This window comes from Saccostrea cucullata, unplaced genomic scaffold (assembly GCF_032062105.1).
Source record: "Saccostrea cucullata isolate Sc308-1 unplaced genomic scaffold, CSIRO_AGI_Scuc_v1 ctg3701, whole genome shotgun sequence".
NCBI lineage: Eukaryota > Metazoa > Mollusca > Bivalvia > Ostreida > Ostreidae > Saccostrea > Saccostrea cuccullata.
The window spans coordinates 1-17,714 of NW_026918355.1; the positions used below are offsets into that span (position 1 = coordinate 1).

At 31.5% G+C, this 17,714-nt stretch overlaps 2 protein-coding genes across 2 annotated transcripts; both read right to left on the bottom strand.

Annotated features, from left to right (window-relative positions):
* Positions 1–539: 539 nt before the first annotated feature.
* LOC134263775 (techylectin-5A-like) lies at positions 540–5,026 on the bottom strand (the record flags this gene model as incomplete). The annotated part of the gene is made up of 4 exons (XM_062746156.1): positions 4,812–5,026; positions 4,257–4,402; positions 2,649–2,745; positions 540–704 (listed from the first exon to the last, which is right to left on the bottom strand). Coding segments are annotated over exons 1-4 (439 nt in total), but the record flags the coding sequence as incomplete, so codon positions are not given.
* A 6,805-nt stretch (positions 5,027–11,831) lies between these two features.
* LOC134263723 (ficolin-1-A-like) lies at positions 11,832–13,882 on the bottom strand. Its single transcript, XM_062746108.1, has 5 exons — positions 13,858–13,882; positions 13,335–13,480; positions 13,038–13,134; positions 12,318–12,464; positions 11,832–12,070 (listed from the first exon to the last, which is right to left on the bottom strand). The coding sequence occupies exons 1-5, from the start codon at positions 13,880–13,882 to the stop codon at positions 11,832–11,834; spliced, it is 654 nt and encodes a 217-aa protein (XP_062602092.1).
* Between the last annotated feature and the right edge of the window lie 3,832 nt (positions 13,883–17,714).

Consider the following 17,714-nt stretch of genomic DNA (forward strand, 5'->3'; position numbering starts at 1 on the left):
GTAAATGCGTTGCCTGAAGAAAAAAAATATATCAGTGGTTATATTAGAAACATTTAATGTAATCAGATTAGTATAAGCTTATATTAAAGATGAACACGACTCGTAAATAGACAAACGCCATTTTCGATATCATTATCTACGATACATCAGCACCAGAGTATTCTCTTCAAATGCGCCATACCTGACTGCTTTATTATCACGGGTATAGTCGTGGCAGCAAGTGTTTGTGCTGCTTATCTTGCATTACTTTTTTTTTTAAACTTTTTATAGCAGTTATGTGTTACTGTGTTTGTTAGTATACTGCACTGAACTGTAAAACTATAATTGTAAGTTTCGTTGGTATCTTACTTTACTGCATTAGACTAAGAATTATGTTATATTATCGCGCCCGTCTCCACCTTCGTCGGCTGATTACACTGAAGACAGAATACGTCCTGCAAATTTTATAGGGGTCTGCAGTTATAGCGATTCTCCGAACAAAAGGGCGGACAAATTCTATTCACGAATCGTGTTCAGCTTTATTGACTGAAGGAACTTACCAGCGTCTCCACTATAACCTGAGACCTTTAAAAAATATCCCGACTCCTCATTCCCAACATTGAAGGTGCTGTAGCTTGCATGTCGAGAATTTCCTAAGAAATCCTTCAAGTCGAATCGTATAGTGTAGTTTCCTGAGTTTGTAATAGTGTGGATTTTGTCATTCCCTATAAAACATTTTCTGCCAGCGTGAAATATAAATATACAGTTTTCTTTGCATTTTAAGAAAGAAACAAAAATAATACGTATTCCAACCGAAAATTTAATGCATGAAAATGAAAGATAAAAACACGGAATGGACACTCCGTTTTGCGTTTGTACAGTTTTAAGTATATGAGGGCTGTTCAAAAAATAATATTCTGAACTGTATGCCATACGAATATGAAAAGAATTAAATCTATTCATATTTGCATTAAGGTAATGAAAAAAATGTGTACGGGGCGTCCATTGTTTTGTTGATATATACAATACTGTTGTCATCTGACATAAAACTTGACGTTCTCTCATAATTGAAACTTTAATGAATTTATAACTGTCTATATGACAATTTTTCATCACATAGTTTTATTGTGAGAAGCTGGGAATCAAGGGCTATTCGAGACACTGCATTATAAATGAATGATAAAGAACCGGCAAACTAGAGTGAAAAATGATAGCTTCATCAAAGCTACTATAAAACTTGTTCAAAAAAGATATATTCACTGAAATGTTTTATAGACAAATGAGCAGGTGGATTTCAATGATAAAAATGTAACGGGCATAAGAAATGAATACCGTCCTTGCCGACGAAAAAATATAACAACTTATGTACTGTTTGCCGTATTTCAACAAACAATATTTGATGCTGTATGATTGTTTTTACGTCAAAAAGTATGTTTTATAGACATCATGTCGGGAGTAGTTTAGACTATTTTTAAGAATCGTTTCACGGTAAAAAAGCTTAGTTATCAAAGGTCACCCTACATTTTGAAAAATGAGAGAAAATCACAGCATGTACAAATTTCTTAACAATAACCGGGGTATGTTAAAATATCAGTAATTGTATTTATCCACGTTTGTTTGATATTCAAACAGATAATGGAATATAAATTGCTTAATATCCTCAAAACAAAATTTCCAATAAGATGTACTTGACAAAAGCAGTGAAGGTCTGGTGAGAGCAAAGAATTGCAAGGGCACAAGGACATATTTTATATGCCATTTTTTTAAATATTAGTGGTACTATTGTTCAAATTCGTATTCGGGGAGACGGTTTTATATCAAGAGCAGTCTAGAAAGCAAAAATAAAGTTTTAAATGTTCATTAGAAGAAGGACACAGATTCAGGAATCCACTACATTAAATTTCTTCATGACAGCGTCCAAACCCGCACGCCCTGAAGAGTAAAGATGTTTTTTGGGATAAACAGATAGTAAATATTCCTTCACAATAACAATATTCGCCAGATCTTTGACCTTTTGACTTGTTTCTATTTCCAAACCTGAAAAATACCTCTCGCAAGGAAGAAACAAGTACATGAAATTATTGGATCTGCCATTTTCCAGTATACTTTGGGTCATAAACAAAACTTAGTTCTACAAACAATCAGAAATAGGATAGAAAATATTACGGACATGTGTTTTAATTAAAAGAGATTAATAAGTAAAATAATGAAGATTAAATTATTGTAAAGCGTCTTTTGCTTCTATCCACCTTGGACATTATTTATTGAACAGCTTCGTATCTCGTAAAATCTTAATTTTGCTATTTAATGATGTGAATTCAATTACTTAACAAATATAGTAAAATCGTGATATTCTTGTTTGATTCTGGATTTTAACTTCAATAAATGAAACAAAATAATCTCCAGAAGACATGTGATTCCCTTATGAATGACCTTAACAATTTGTTAGCCCTTTCCCCATATGCTAAGTATTTGTACGGCGTATGACTTAATGTAATTTGTTTCATTCTGTTTTCGGGTTTTTTTTTTCAGAATTACATAAAATACTTGTATTAAGATATATTGCTGGAAGAAAAATTGAATGGATTTTGCACCGAAACTTATTTCTTTAATATCAATAAAAATTTCGCTTCGAAAAATAATAATTCAAACTAGTAATATACATGTACCTAGCCAAAACTCATTTGACAGATTTCCGAATCCAGTTTTGTAGTCATTCCAGGTCCTGAAGAAATCTTCAGATCCATCCTGTCTCCTTTGAATAACCTTGAAAAAAAATATATTGAATATAAAATTATCACACTTATTAGGCTATATAAAGTTGATTGTTTTGTTTTCAGGCCCGGGTGTATCCATTTTGAAATATCCGCATTATTAATTGTATTATTTTTCGATTTCCAATATTTTTCTTTGTGATAACTCTTTGAAAGTTAGCAGAGTTGATTTTTTGATAATACTACCAGAATGTAAATTAGGCCGGTCGATAGGTCAATACTAAGGAAGCAAAATACGCATGCAAATCTCGTGCACATCTGCCTCTGTTTCAACGCTGAGGAGCCCAAATATGCATGCAAATCTCGAGAGGCTGTTTTTGTTTTTGATGTCACTGGACGAAGGCTTTTGAAATTGCCTGTTATGTAAATTATTCCATGATTCCCACAATCGTTGATGCCCAGGCATCCTCTAGTCACTAGACAGTGATTCCTAAAGTATTCTTGATAAAATAAAAAAGTTGGTATTGCGGATACCTATCTAGAAAAAAAAAACAGCTAATGTAGAATTTAAAAGAATAAAACGGCCTGATAGGTGTAGATCAGTTTACTGTTTAAGGTTGTTGCTAAAGACTGTAAGTTTTTTTAAATAAGCTCTACTTGTCTATTGCATAAAGATAAAAGAGTGTCTCACGCAAAAAACGTATACAACCATTATGGTATCTTCTGGCTTCTATTACAATATAATAGCGAAATGTTCCTTGATTAAAAGCTAACCGAACAATAAAAACCCGGAGTTTGATAATTTCTTTGAGTAATATAGTTCAAAAACATCTATTTTGCCTAAAAGTGCTTCCACAATCCCACTGTCCTCTCATGATCAGTAAAATAAATTTTTCACTCTATTCGAACGAATCTTACCCGAATTTTTTAATTTCGTTCTAATGAACCGAGAATTTTTGTAAAACTTTGATTAAACTGGGATTCTAGCAGCACTTTCCAAGTATTTTAAAAGACAAACTTTCCATCTGCACAATCCTATGTTTTGAAATATCCAACTCATTGTTCCTCTATTGTATTATTTTTGTCACGAATGACAGAGGAAAGGCTGAACAAGAAACTTAAATAGCTGACTGTCTTCGAAATAGAATAATGATATTCAATTAAAATAAATAAGCATACCTGTAAAATAAAAAAAAACTCCCTATGAAGTTCACATGATATTCACGATATTTGCCTTGAAACTATATTGAACGTATCTTTGTAAGCATAGCAAAATAAAAAAAAACATTTTACATGTTTCTATTCATTTTCTAGTGTTAATTCACCTATTAATGTCTTCATAATGTATCAGTGATTTAGTCATGGTTGAATTTTCTGTATGCTTCCTTATTACCCCTGTGTATGAAAGTCCATAGAAGAATACATTGACTTAATTGAATATCACTTAAATTTGAAAGGAAAAATCAATTTGAGTGAAGTTATTATTAGATTTCTGATACAACACATTAAAAGTAGATAATTGTGTATGTTGTCGATTTCAATTTGATGTAAATAGGTAAATACCGTCCATCCACCCCCGTCTGTCTCCTGATCACAGTAAACCTGAAACCAAGTTCCATTATTCGGGTAAATTGTGTACACCTTACTCTCTCTGTAACCTCTCAGCAACAGGTCTTGACAGTCTTTTGGAATAAACGTATTACATGTGTCTGTCCAAAGAAAATTTCACTCATTGCAAAATATTCATGTTGCAACTCTGTATGAACGTGTACAAATAACTTCACTGAATATCTAAGAGAAACCAAAATAGCATTAAAAGAATTACAACGTACCTAACGTAATTTCCTTTTTATATCAATTTTAAGTCTATATTTTAAAAAATTAGACACGATGTCTGAAAGCAAATAGTCATGATTGATGCCTTTTTGTATTTCCATTTTTTGTAATTTGGAATATATACGTCCAGTATTTAACTTATGCAAAATATTGACAAGAACAATAATTGAACTGAAGGTGGTTCTGGTCAGATTTACAAGATTGTATCAAAAACAATACTTAATATAAGATCAGATCAATTTCAAATAAAAGGAAAATTAAAGATCAATTATTTTTTTTTACCTTTTCCACAACTTTGTAATAATTCATGCATTGCTGTCAGTTTCGTGTTTATTTTACTGATATCCTCTTTTGTTGCCCATCCTGTCTTATAATCAGTTATCTCTCCTCCTGATTTAAGTGTGTCATTGCAAATAGCGTCCTTCAATTTTGTAATAGTCGTTTCTGTTACGCATTGATCAATTGGTTCAGGTAAAATTGCACTTGCAGCTGGTACCAATAGGAGTATAAATAGCATGCTATTCATTTTAATGCCGATCCTCTGTTGTTATCTAGAACAAAGTTAAAATTTAAATCACTCAGCGGAATCTTTCTCAGTGGATAACATGCTAAAATATGTACAATATATAAGCTCATATATATATATATATATATATATATATATATATATATATATATATATATATATATATATATATATATATATATATATATATATATATATATATATATATATATATATATACGACAGTTCTATAGAAAAAAAATATCGACCTCTGCTAGATCTTTTGTGATTAAATGGGTAAATAAGAACATCAGAACTTAACTGATCTGGAAGCTACGAATTTCGTGAAATGATTTTCGAATCCTTGCACTTTTACAAAGTAGTTTTTATCTTTAATATAAAAAAGAAATATGTCGTGGCTTACTATAAATATGTTTATCTATAATCAAGAACATTCAGAGCAGAGATTTGAAAAATAAAACCGCATTCCCCAGTAGTTTTACAATTTAAATATATGGAGATAATATACAGTACCCGAGCTCAAAAGTTTATTTATCAATACAAAAAAGAAAAAGAGACATTGTCCTTTGAAAGATCAGAGAATGTGTCCGGTATCGTGGAGGAGTGAGCATCCCCTGCACATCGGTCACACGAGTTTCGAATAAGACATGAGTGCCCTTCAATATTATAGAAAGAAGTTTAGTATATGTTTTAATATCTAGAACCCGATAAAAAGTAAATTATAAAAAGCACATGTACAATGTCACTATGCAACAACGACTATGTAAAAGTTTCATTTAATTTCATTTAGGAGTATAATAGACAATAAGATAATAAGATATGGGTACCCAAACCGTAACAGACGGAGAGGTACAGACAGACGAACAGCCAGATGAAAGGACGTACGTCCATCCCGATCACTGCATACTCTCAAACTTTTCAAAATGGGCATAATTAATTCTTTTCTTAAGGTATCTCACTCGTCATCTTTTAGGAAATAATCAAGCAAGATTTTTCACTTCAAAACTTTTTATTGTAATTCAATTTTTATAAAATACTTAAATTAAGCAATGTAAACTGTACAATATTTAATGAAAATAAACTGTGCAAAAATTAACGAAGAAGTAGGATTTGTGGGGGATTAACTTCTTGTGGTGGAAGGATATTATGCTAAATTTCTACAGATCTGCACAATTTGATGTTTAACCTGAGTTGTATATGCTTTTTTCGGAGATTATTTATTTTCTGTTATGATGTGCTAGGAATATTAAACAGGTCTCATTTTATATTCTTATTCTCTCACGTTTATTATAAAAAAAATTGCAGAGAAATGAAAATGATTTAAGATGTCAAGATAATATTCACATCTTTCTTGCCTGAAAAGTTTGACCAATAATTCAAAATTAACATCACTGGCCCCAACTCTTTCCCCTTATTTCAAACTATTCAATACTTGTGACTGATCAGCGCGAGTTGTAAAAGTTTTGATACTACAAAATATTATATTGCCTGTATAGATTTTTAGTTCCCCAAACACTTTGTATGTTTCTAGATCTGCTTTAATGAAATTAAAAGCGTCACACAATTATTTACGCGTTTTGATTTGCAAGATTTGTTAAAAAATAAATATTATTCAAACTATTTCATGTAAATTATGATTACATTTATTGCCATAGTTACATCTGATAAAATATAATAAACATGAAAGTAGTTCACCGAGGAATTAAAATTTAAGTGCAAAAAGGTCAGCTTAATTGTAACGTAGCTCAGTAAGATGCACACCCCCCCCCCCATTTATTTTCTGCGATTTTGATTCATGGTATTGAGTAATTATTCAAAAAACGCTTCTTAAAAAATCCTTAAGCAAAATTAACAAGTGACTAACCTTAAGAATTGAGGATAAATTTTACTTTTTGAAAGTGCAAGAATGTGTCAATCAAATGAGTTCTGGATTTGTAGTTTCAATAATTTTCAGATAAAATTAATTTATATTGTATCTTTGTATGAAATGCTTTAGGAAGAGTTTAGAAATGATAGTATATTAAAAAAATGAGATATTATAAACTTCAATTCTGTGTCTAACCCCATTTAAAATATGGACTGTCATTTGTGTCTTATCCCAAGGTATTTAAAAAAAACAGATTCTGGAATTGATATCTTAAATTAAAAAACTATATATTTGTTTAAATAAAGAATTATCATGAGCTAAATAATTCCAATGTTAAGCATAATTTGCAAAAACTCGAATAAAAAAATCATTTGGTGATATGATCGTATAACTGCAGGAATTAAATCTAGAATTGAAATGGAGATTGTTCACTTACCTTTGATATGTAAAGCTTATAAACTGTTACAAGTACATATACGATAAAATAACGTAAAATACATAAGGAACACTTCCTTTATTTCCTCTCGCCAAAATCATCGTGACGTGGAAAGATTTTAAATGTGCAGCATACTTTTGCACAGATGGTGCAATATAATGTTTATTTCTAAAGATCGTGTCTAATCATTTACTACGTCTCAGAGCCTCTGGTGGATCGTGCCAAAACTTCACGCTTTGACGGATAATTCCACACCAAATACCCCTGCAACATGTTTACCTATTTATCGAATGTTTCAATCCCAACTCAAACATTGGACTTCCTGTTCACCTAGCTAGACTTTGTTTCATGATCAAATTTTAAACAGGCAAAGCGTATTGAATATAATTTATTTCTGGTTGATTTGAAATTTTTGCAAATAAAAAGATATGTGGGATGAAGAGAAAATAATACGAGGGTTGTCCAAAAAGTTCGTGGACAATGACGTTTCTGTGAAAATAAATGGTTCTGTATTAAATCTGTTGTATATCAAAATATTTCTTATGAAAAAACAAGTCAGAATGATGAAGTTTTTATTGATGGAACGTAATATTTTTGTAAAAATTGGGGTCTTTAGAGGTCGCGGAAAGTGCGCACGGACCAAGGTTAAAATGATGTAAACTCTGATATAAAGAGTTCGACTTAAAATGATTATTTTCTATATAAAACACGTAAAAAATTAATAAAAAATTTATGTAACACAAATAAAGAGGTTATTATCATTTTAGGATAACTGAAATATCGCTTACTATATAGACAACGAAAATACACAAAAAAAACCTTAACAAAAAACGTGTCAAAACTCAGCAGAAGAAGTGACGTCGTCCGTCGGCACGGGGCAGCGTCCGGTCAAAAACTTAAGATTTATAACGGTTGAAACGATGTAAGATACACAATATTTGTTAAAACGACATAAAATTATTGAATTATTTTGAATGTATCGATTTGGGATTTGTATATACGATTTTTCAACAGTGTGTACAAATTCGAAGACACTACAAGAATTTAAAAACACATGTAATTAACTGTAAATGGAGATTTCTATTCATGACGTTGTTATAAATCTAGCGCAGTGTCGGACTGGGCTGTTCAGTTTGGGTATACAAAGTGTTAATTTAAATGACGCTCGTAAATTTGTGTGCACTGTTTTGAATTTTCAAAATTAAATAATTATAATCTATACTTTAAGATTATTGCTAGCACTTCGAAGTGCGTTGCGCCTTAAAAAAGAAATGTAGTGTGTGTCCATCAACATGTGTTAAGTCAAAATCCAAATGTTTGACGTTATAATTAAATTAGCGTAACGTCAGACTGGTCCGTGAGCTCAATCTGCGATCTTTGAAGACCCCGATTTTTACAAAAATATTAAGTTTCATCAATAAAAATTAAATAATTCTTACTTATTTTTTCATGAGAAATATTTCGATATACAAAAGATGCATATAGAACCATTTATTTTAACAAAAACGTCATTGGACAAACTTTTGGACAACCCTCGTGCAAATATAAGGAACTTACGTAACATAGTTTCTGTAACACCTAAACTTATCTCAGTATCATTGTAACTTGATCTTGAGGAAAAAACGACCTTTTTCAAAGAATAATTTAACAATATCAAATCTTCTTGGTTTTACCTTTATAATTGTGTATTTTGTTTCGAATAAAAAAAAACTTTTTACGACTGATATGATATTGAAAATTAATTCCTATATTCCTTAATATTTACATACATGAGTTAATCTCTGGTGATGTTCTTTATATTTAAAGCAAGCTACTTGATTCCCAGTACATTGTATGTTGAGATAAAACTTTCCTTTATCACTCAATGGCTTGGAATTAATCAATTCTTTGTGAAAAACCATTCGTGTTTTTTAAAACCATTTTATTTCTTTTGTTTCTCTCTATGATACTTGTCAATGACGATAGGGATTTTTCTTTGTTTCTACATGAAAAGAAAACGTTAAAGGAGCGGTACCTTTTGATCCGAAGACCAATGATCTTATTTAATTGGATATACACTTGAAGCAGACATGTAGACATATTGCAAACCTGAACACAAATCAAATTTTACATGAGCTTTCTTTTTTGCTCAAATGTATACGAGCCACCTTAGAAATCAATCCACTTATAATTAATTTATACAGGGAAATTTTCGCCCCTTTCGCCCTGTACTATTTTGAGCGAATTAAAAACGGGGCGAATATTAATTACACAGCATAGTTTCTTAAAAAGAACTGTGACTTTGCGAATATAAAACTGGGCAAAATTGTTTGCAAATGTAAAAAGGTGAAAAAAAACATGTATACAGTAGCTAACTGAATTTAACAATACAAATTTTATTTTGATTTTCTTGTCTTATTATTTATAGATTATTCATTTTTCATTTTCAGTTACGAACATTTCTTTTGTATACCCTACAACAAAAGGACAGTCAAACTAGAGCTCTATCTTTACAACTTAAGGGTCCTTCAAACCATGTGACTTGTGACGTATATAGAAAAAAAATACTTTTACTTCCGGTTTTTTTGAGAATATACATAAACGATTTGTCCTACCACCATTTGTACACAATGAACACACGGCAGGATCACGGAGTGACCGATAAAAAGGATATGTTTTTTTTTTTTTTTTTTTTTTTTTTTTTGAAATAAAAGAACAACAGACGTCTTGGATTATGTTAGTAAACATAATAATTCGTAAACAACAGGTACTGGTGGGTATGACGAGAAACGTTTAGGTTATTTTATTCCCTTTAGAGAAGTGGACAGGCTATCGCCTACATCCGTGGATGTAGGCGATAGCCTGTCCGCTTCTCTAAAGAGAATCAGGTTATTTATACTTTCAGGCTAATCAACCGAGTCTGTTTTTGATAGTTGAAATTTCGGCACACTAATTTATGTGTTACAATTATACATTATATCATTGTGTGTTTATAAATATTGATAAAAAAAGTGTGTGTTTCTAGTTTTCCTCTTTCATATTTAACCAGTTCAGTGGCCAGTAAATTACTTAATGTAGTATAGTGACGTATGCGGAGACTTGCAAAAGTTTTTGAGTCCCGGGCAACAGGAAAGATAACTCCAAAAAGGAACTTTGATGCCAAAGATTTTTAAAATGTTTTTTTTCTACATCAGTGGATTTAATTTTAATTCAATGTTTTGGATGTAATCTAACTCATTAATGTTTCTTCTCTACAAAAATAGCCCTTATTGATTTTTCTCGAGATTTATTTTAGAGAAAACGAGTTTTATGTTCTTTTTATAAATAAATAAATTTCTTTAAAAAATGTGTTGATCGATCAAATTAGGTTTTATGGTTATTCTGTGAGCTTAGAAATATACGAAAGGGCAAGACAAAATTGTTGTGCTAGGTATAAAAACGCCTTTTGAAAAATTTCTTGAAACGTGTGAAATAATTATTTAAAGAATCAATATAAAATACATTTTAGACCCTGGTCAGTTTTTAAAGGTTAATATGCTTGTTAAAAGCAATGCTCAATAATATGAGAACATAAGCTGTGGGTGTGTGGAGGACCCTTAAAATTGTACATCACAATCACAAGTCTCACAAGTCTTGAGTTTTTGTAAAGAAATTCAAGAATTTATGGTTATCCTGTCCCCATCTAATTAGCAGCATGATATGAAAAAAATTACCAGGTTTTGCTTGTTTTTGAATTAGTTTCGTTAGTACTTTTTTTCTTTAACATCCTTCTCGAAATTTTTCACAAATATGGAGGCTCAACCACTTGCTGCCGGAGAGCTGTTTTGAGCAAATTTAGAGAATTTTGTCCTATGGTCGTCACTTACGTCCAGTTGAGCTTTCAGGATTTTTTTGTGGCAGTACGTATACTGCAACACCGAGTCACGATTTATACTGTCTCACTTGCAGGAAGAATTTCATGGCAATCCGTTATCCTCTCATAAAAGCATTGTATGAATTACGGCCACAGTAAACTGACAGACAACATACAGATCTTTCATTTTGGTTAGGAACTACGTTTACATCCTATTCCCATTGAAGCTTGATCACTCGTCACCCTGTGATGCCATTGATTAGCTGCAATAATTCCCCTCCCCCTTTTTTTATGCGGGGAAGGGGGGACAACTCCTATTTCAATTAGTTCATCCTTTAATATTCTACGTTTATCTATGTCTTTAACATTGCAATTTCATAAATTGCTTCTATAACTCTGCAAAAATGGATATCAATTTATTATATCAATCTTATACCAATAATTAATCCTCTTTGTAGATGAATTTGATTAATATAATAAAAGGTGATGTGTGCATTTCAATTCATTTCGGGGTTCCTTTGCAAAATGATTTTATAAACATAATATCAAGACAAAATAAGCATGAAAAATAAAATTATTATGTAATATTTTTATTTATGTTTTAATTAAGTGTTTGTTTTCCGTCTTCTTTTAAAGCCATCTTATTTCCTGATTTTCATGTCAGCAAACATCAGGGAATAGTGATATCCTAGCCAAGTAGACCAGTTAACACCATTAGCATACGATGTGTGTTTTCCTTTTAAGAACAGACCATTCAGATTAGCCGCATGACAAACTTTGTACCACCATCCCCTTTTGATTCTATTTGCACAAGTTTTATCATCATCCCTATCCTTTGTGACAAATGTTGCACCATAATGTCGAGTCGAAAAGGAGTCGCCTGAAGAAAAAATAAGCTGAAATTTGTATAGTAGGAAAGGGAATTGGCACGAAGATATATGGGTGGACTGGGAATCGAACCTGAGTCTCTGTATTACTAGTTAGATACTCTAACCACTCAGCTATCCAGATCGAGATTCATAGTCCGTACAGCCAAAATTCGTCAAAATTAACATTAACATGTAATCAGAAAAGTATAATAGCTTAAAATAATGAAGCAAAAAAATTACCAGCATCTCAACTGTAACCCGAGACGCCCAAAACATATCCCGACTCCTCATTCCCGACATTGAAGACGCTGTAGCTTGCATATCTGGAATTTCTTAAGAAATCCTTCAAATCGATTCGTAAAGTATAATTTCCTGAATTTGTAATTGTGTTGATTTTGTCATTCCCTGTCCAAAAAAATATGTCAGATGTTCATACAGATTGTTTTGCATCATTGAAGATATGTGTATGTCTTTCTACAAAAAAGTCAGAACAAAATTAATGATAAACACAGCGAATCTTGTGTTAGGCTTATGAATCTGTGATAAAAAAAAAAACTTGGGTTTTTGTTCTAAAGATGTATGAAATTACTGAGTAAACATAGAAATTTCATGGAATACTGATTAAATAAAACTAAATATTTAACAAACGTTTAATAAGGATTTAAATTCTAATAAAGGAAACAAATAAATTCCAGATGATACTAATCTCAACAATTCTCTTACATATCACCAACTACATTTGCTAGACCTAAAAGTATCGGCTAATATATATACTGCATAATTATACTCTAATTACTCCCATTGACCTTTCAAGATTTCACTGACTTATTTTACTATCATGACAGAAAAATTGTGGTGGTCTTGAAATGTTTCCCAATTAAAGTAAGTGAATTATTTTTAATTGAAATAATACGTCTTTGCCTTAATGAAAACGTTTGCTTCAAGTCAACTACCACTAGTACATGTGTGTTTACATACCTAACCAAAATTCATTTGATATATTCCCGAACCCATTCTTGTACTCATTCCAGGTTCTGAAGAAATCCTCAGATCCGTCCTGTCTCCTTTGTATAACCTGTTAATGGTAAAATTTATTTAATACACTTATTACTTATAATATAGAAAAATTAATCTTGAAAAAAATAAATGTTACTCAAGAGAACACATGGCTAGAAGTATCTACTAGAATATGACCAAAATTACTATCATGCAACAACTTAAAATTAGGAAATTGTGTTTGTTGTCAATTTCAATTATATGTCACGTGATAATTACCGTCCATCCCCCACCATCTGTCTCCTGATCACAGAAAACCTCGAATCTTGATCCGTTGTTTGGAGAAATTGTGTACACCTTACATTCTGTATGGCCTTGTAGCAACAGGTCTTGACAGCCTTGTGGATATGACGTATTACATGTGGCTATCAAAAAAAAAATGATGAAAACATTTCTGATTTTTCAATTACCAGTAATACAAGTGAATGCCTAGAAATGCCATCGGAAAAAATGTATAAATTACAATAGCAGTCAAAAATTTATTGCTGTGTATTTTAGGTTATTCAAACTGGAAATAAACTCAAACTCGGAATAAACTTTTTACAGACCTGTTCTTTTCATCGAAAATCTTCATATGAAACATTATTATCATAATTATTATTGAAGAACTATATATGTTATGGTACGAAATATTTAGCTGAAAAATTTAGTAGGAAAAAAACTTTAATCAACATATTATGCAAAAATTCATTGACATGTTTTTATTTGTTTTTTATTTGTTTGACCAATGAAAGCAACCCACTTTGAGGGGATTTCCTTCCATACATTCGGCATTTCTTAAGTATAATTTCATTCTTACATTTAGCATAAGTTCATATTTTTAAAGATCAAGTACATGTACAATGTCTAAGAAATAATTTAGTTAGAGCTCATTATGATCAGATTTGCAAAATTGTAACTAGGGCAACACTTTATTTGTTAAGAACTGATTCTAAAATAAAAAGAAAATTAAAGACTTAATTCATTTTTACCTTTACCGCAACATTGACAACTTTGAATTGAGTCTAGCATTGCTGTCAGTTTCATGTTCATTTTATTGATATCCTCCTTCAATGTTTCACTTTTTTTGTAGATAGCTTCCTGCACTTTTACAATATTTGAGGCAAAATTGAAAAGTGTTTGAATTGAGGTCTTTTCTGTCGCACATTGATCTTTAGGTTCTAGTAAAATTGCACTTGTAGTTGGTACCAGTAAAAGTACAATAATACGATCTTCATTTTAGTGCAAATCGTCTGTTAATAACATCAAAAGCAAACTGAAAATCAGTATGTAAAATCAGAATGTCAAATTTACAACGGTCAGTAATATATATACAAAATAATTATAAATATAAAAACTATAACAGAGATAAATTGCAATAAAAATCAGCCTCTACCAGATCGCTTGTTGTAATATTTTAGTAAAAAATGCAAGCAAAATAAAAGGAAATCAATTGATTGTTTAAGTCAATAGTTTAAAATTCCACGAAATCAGTTGACACTTTGATTGTATAACATCATCATTGAAATAAAATCAACAGCTATAATTGAAAGCTCTCCACTTACCTTTCCTATAAAAAGCTTGTAAACTGTGAAGAGTAAGATATACTGTATATTAAAGTGTAGCACATGTGGTAAGTTGGTTTTATTTCCTCTCGCCCCACACATCGTGACGTCGTTCAATTAAAATTTGCAGCAAATTTGTTGCACAGATGGTGAAAAATCTTATTTGATTTTTTAAATCGTGTTTGATTCCTTACTCCGCCACAAAGCCTCTGGTGGATCATGTCAGATCTTCTACTCCTGAGCTATTTAAATCAGATATTTTGACAGATGATCTCACACTTGTTAATCTGGTAACATGTTTTCTCTGTTTATGGGGGGTCTCAATCCGGAATCAAACCTTAGTCTTTCGGTTCACCTTGCTAGTGTTCTCACTATATAGCTACTTAGCCATTGTGATATATGGAGTGATATTTAGACGTTAAGCCAGCGATGTTTGTATACTTGCAGAGTTAACGTTTCACGGTTCTGCTGTTCAATAAAAAACAAGTTTTGCATGTCGTCGGGTTTATAATTCAAGGATGTTTAGATTGAAGGTGAATGCGCAATTCAATAGTACGAAAATAAAAACAAATTATATTCCTCCTTTGCTTGTAACAAATCTACCCGTTGTTTGATTCTGGAGTTGTGTTTTAGTTCATTACCAAAAGACATATATGTCTGGTTTCTTCTTCGGATGTCTTACATGTACCTCTGTCTGATATTAAATTCCTCAGCTATGATAACAAACAGAGGTGCTACTTTGTAAAATTTTGGGGGTATAACATGTTTCTAATATTATCTTGTAGTGATGCAAGGCAACAGAATTGAAATATCTTTAATTTGCTGTTATTGTGCTTCTTGTTTGCCTTTTTTTTATAATCGTGTTAAAGCATTCACTGCAGGAATAATGGAGTTGTTCTTTTGTAATAATTAGTTGAATCACTAGTAGGTATTGTAAATCAATTCGCTAAATATTTCTTAACATAACTATTAAATACTAGTATTCTACATGTACTCTCCATTAAAACTTGATTAATGTCAATTTAACTCTTACGAATATGTATTCTTAATTATGTTAATCTAGATTGTATTTCTATGTCATTATTTTCTTTCATGTGTTTATTATATTTCTTTAATATTTAAAAAAAAATATTGAGGTTTCGTTCTTCGGCAATTTAGGCAAAATACATTTGCGTGGCATATTGGTTAGAGAGACTGGGGTAAAGAGCTGATCCTTTCCTCACGGGGTGAAATCCTACTGCGGGACTTTGAGATCAGTCAGGATAAGACCGTATACTATAAACCGCGCAGTACAGTGAATGTGCACAATAGAAACATTGACAATTTTTGTTATTCAAAATGTATTCATCATCAGGATGGTGATTTTTACTACGTCATTAAAATAGGATAATTCAAATTATGTTAAATAACTACATATTGAGGAGGATTGGAATTTATATTTATATTTATCACATGATGCTGCAGTCATGTGATTTATGCAAAATTACTTGCAGTTTCAGATCACCTATGAATATCACTAGTACAAGGGATGACCAAGTTAAAATTCTAAGTTAAAGTTTATAACTATTTTCAACACGCATTGTAGTTCCTGAAAAATGATGAGATCCTATTTAGATTGTGCAACTTTATTGTTAAAATCATTTTTGTATGATCAAATGCTGTTTTTTGTTCTGGTCAACGGCATGAAATATTGAGGTAATAAATATATTTTTTAAGATTTCATTAGTATTGCAACACTTTTCAGATACCTTAGTTCATCTAGAGTTGAGATGTAAAAGCTTCATATGATAAATTGAGTTTATGCCTTAATTTGCAGTTCGATTTATTGCATGTAAGACCCTCACCAATCCTCCGATATATTTTCATACGAAAATACTGCAGAATCAATTACATACGATGAATTGTACAGAAAGTGTCTTTTCTATAACTTGTTATGTTTGATTTGACTAACGACAAAACAGCAGGCTGTAGTAAGGTTTTATGTACTTTGATGGTTTTCTACCGGTAAAAATAGCAAAAGCACCTAATTCTGTTGTATTTAAAAGAATTGTTGGTTTTCTATGATGCCATAATTTATTTTCCTGTACAAATTAGCCATCGCCCCCTACCTGTAACCTTAACTGTGATGCGCAAAGTCCAGTGTCGAAAAACTGCTGAATTAAACTAGATACTACGGTTCATCTTATCCGAAAGGCATGGAAGCGATAGATGAAAGTGTCAAGTATAGGTCAGAAATTGTATCCCCTAACCAGCAAGTTTCCTTATGAGTGAAAAAATTCCGAGAGGGACAACAAACAATCAATCAATGAATTAATGCAAAAAAAAACTTTATTACAAGGTTGCATCCAAAACTAATGTTACAACTTCGATAAAGTTATACTAGTCATCTTCATTCATCAACATTATACATGAACAAAGGAGTCCTGAAATTTTCAAATAAAAATGATTTTTATACTTTTCAAAATATCGAATTTTCGGCCCTGTCTTATTTTCGCCCCTTTCGCCCTCTTCCTAATAAGGCGAAATCAAAACTGTGTAAATTCAATTTACACAGTATTATTTCTTTAAACAAAACTATGACTAAGCGAATTTAAAATGGGGCAAAATAGTTCGCGTATGCAAAAGGGCGAAAATAACACGGGGCGAAAATAACCCTGTATACAGTATATACAAAATGCGATTAAGGCAATCGACGCACCTAAATAACGTCATATGACGGATGCGCGCCGATATCTCGAGAGTATTTGAACTTTGCAATGACATTAAACAGAACATCTCCCCATAGATGTAGATTAAAATAAGACCACTATTTCTATTCAGATCAAAACGCAAATGCCAAGGTCGTAAATTTGTACATTCTTTTTATGTGTCAACATTCATTTCCGGGCAATATCACAAAAAGCTTTTGAGCTTTTCTATTGAAATTTCCTACCAGATCTCACATAGCCCACCTTGAAGTATCAAGACACCTCCCCCCCCCCCCCCCCCCCAACGCCCCTTTGACACCTGTAGATTTGCACACACAACCTCCTTTTTTCCTTAATCTAGTTTCAAA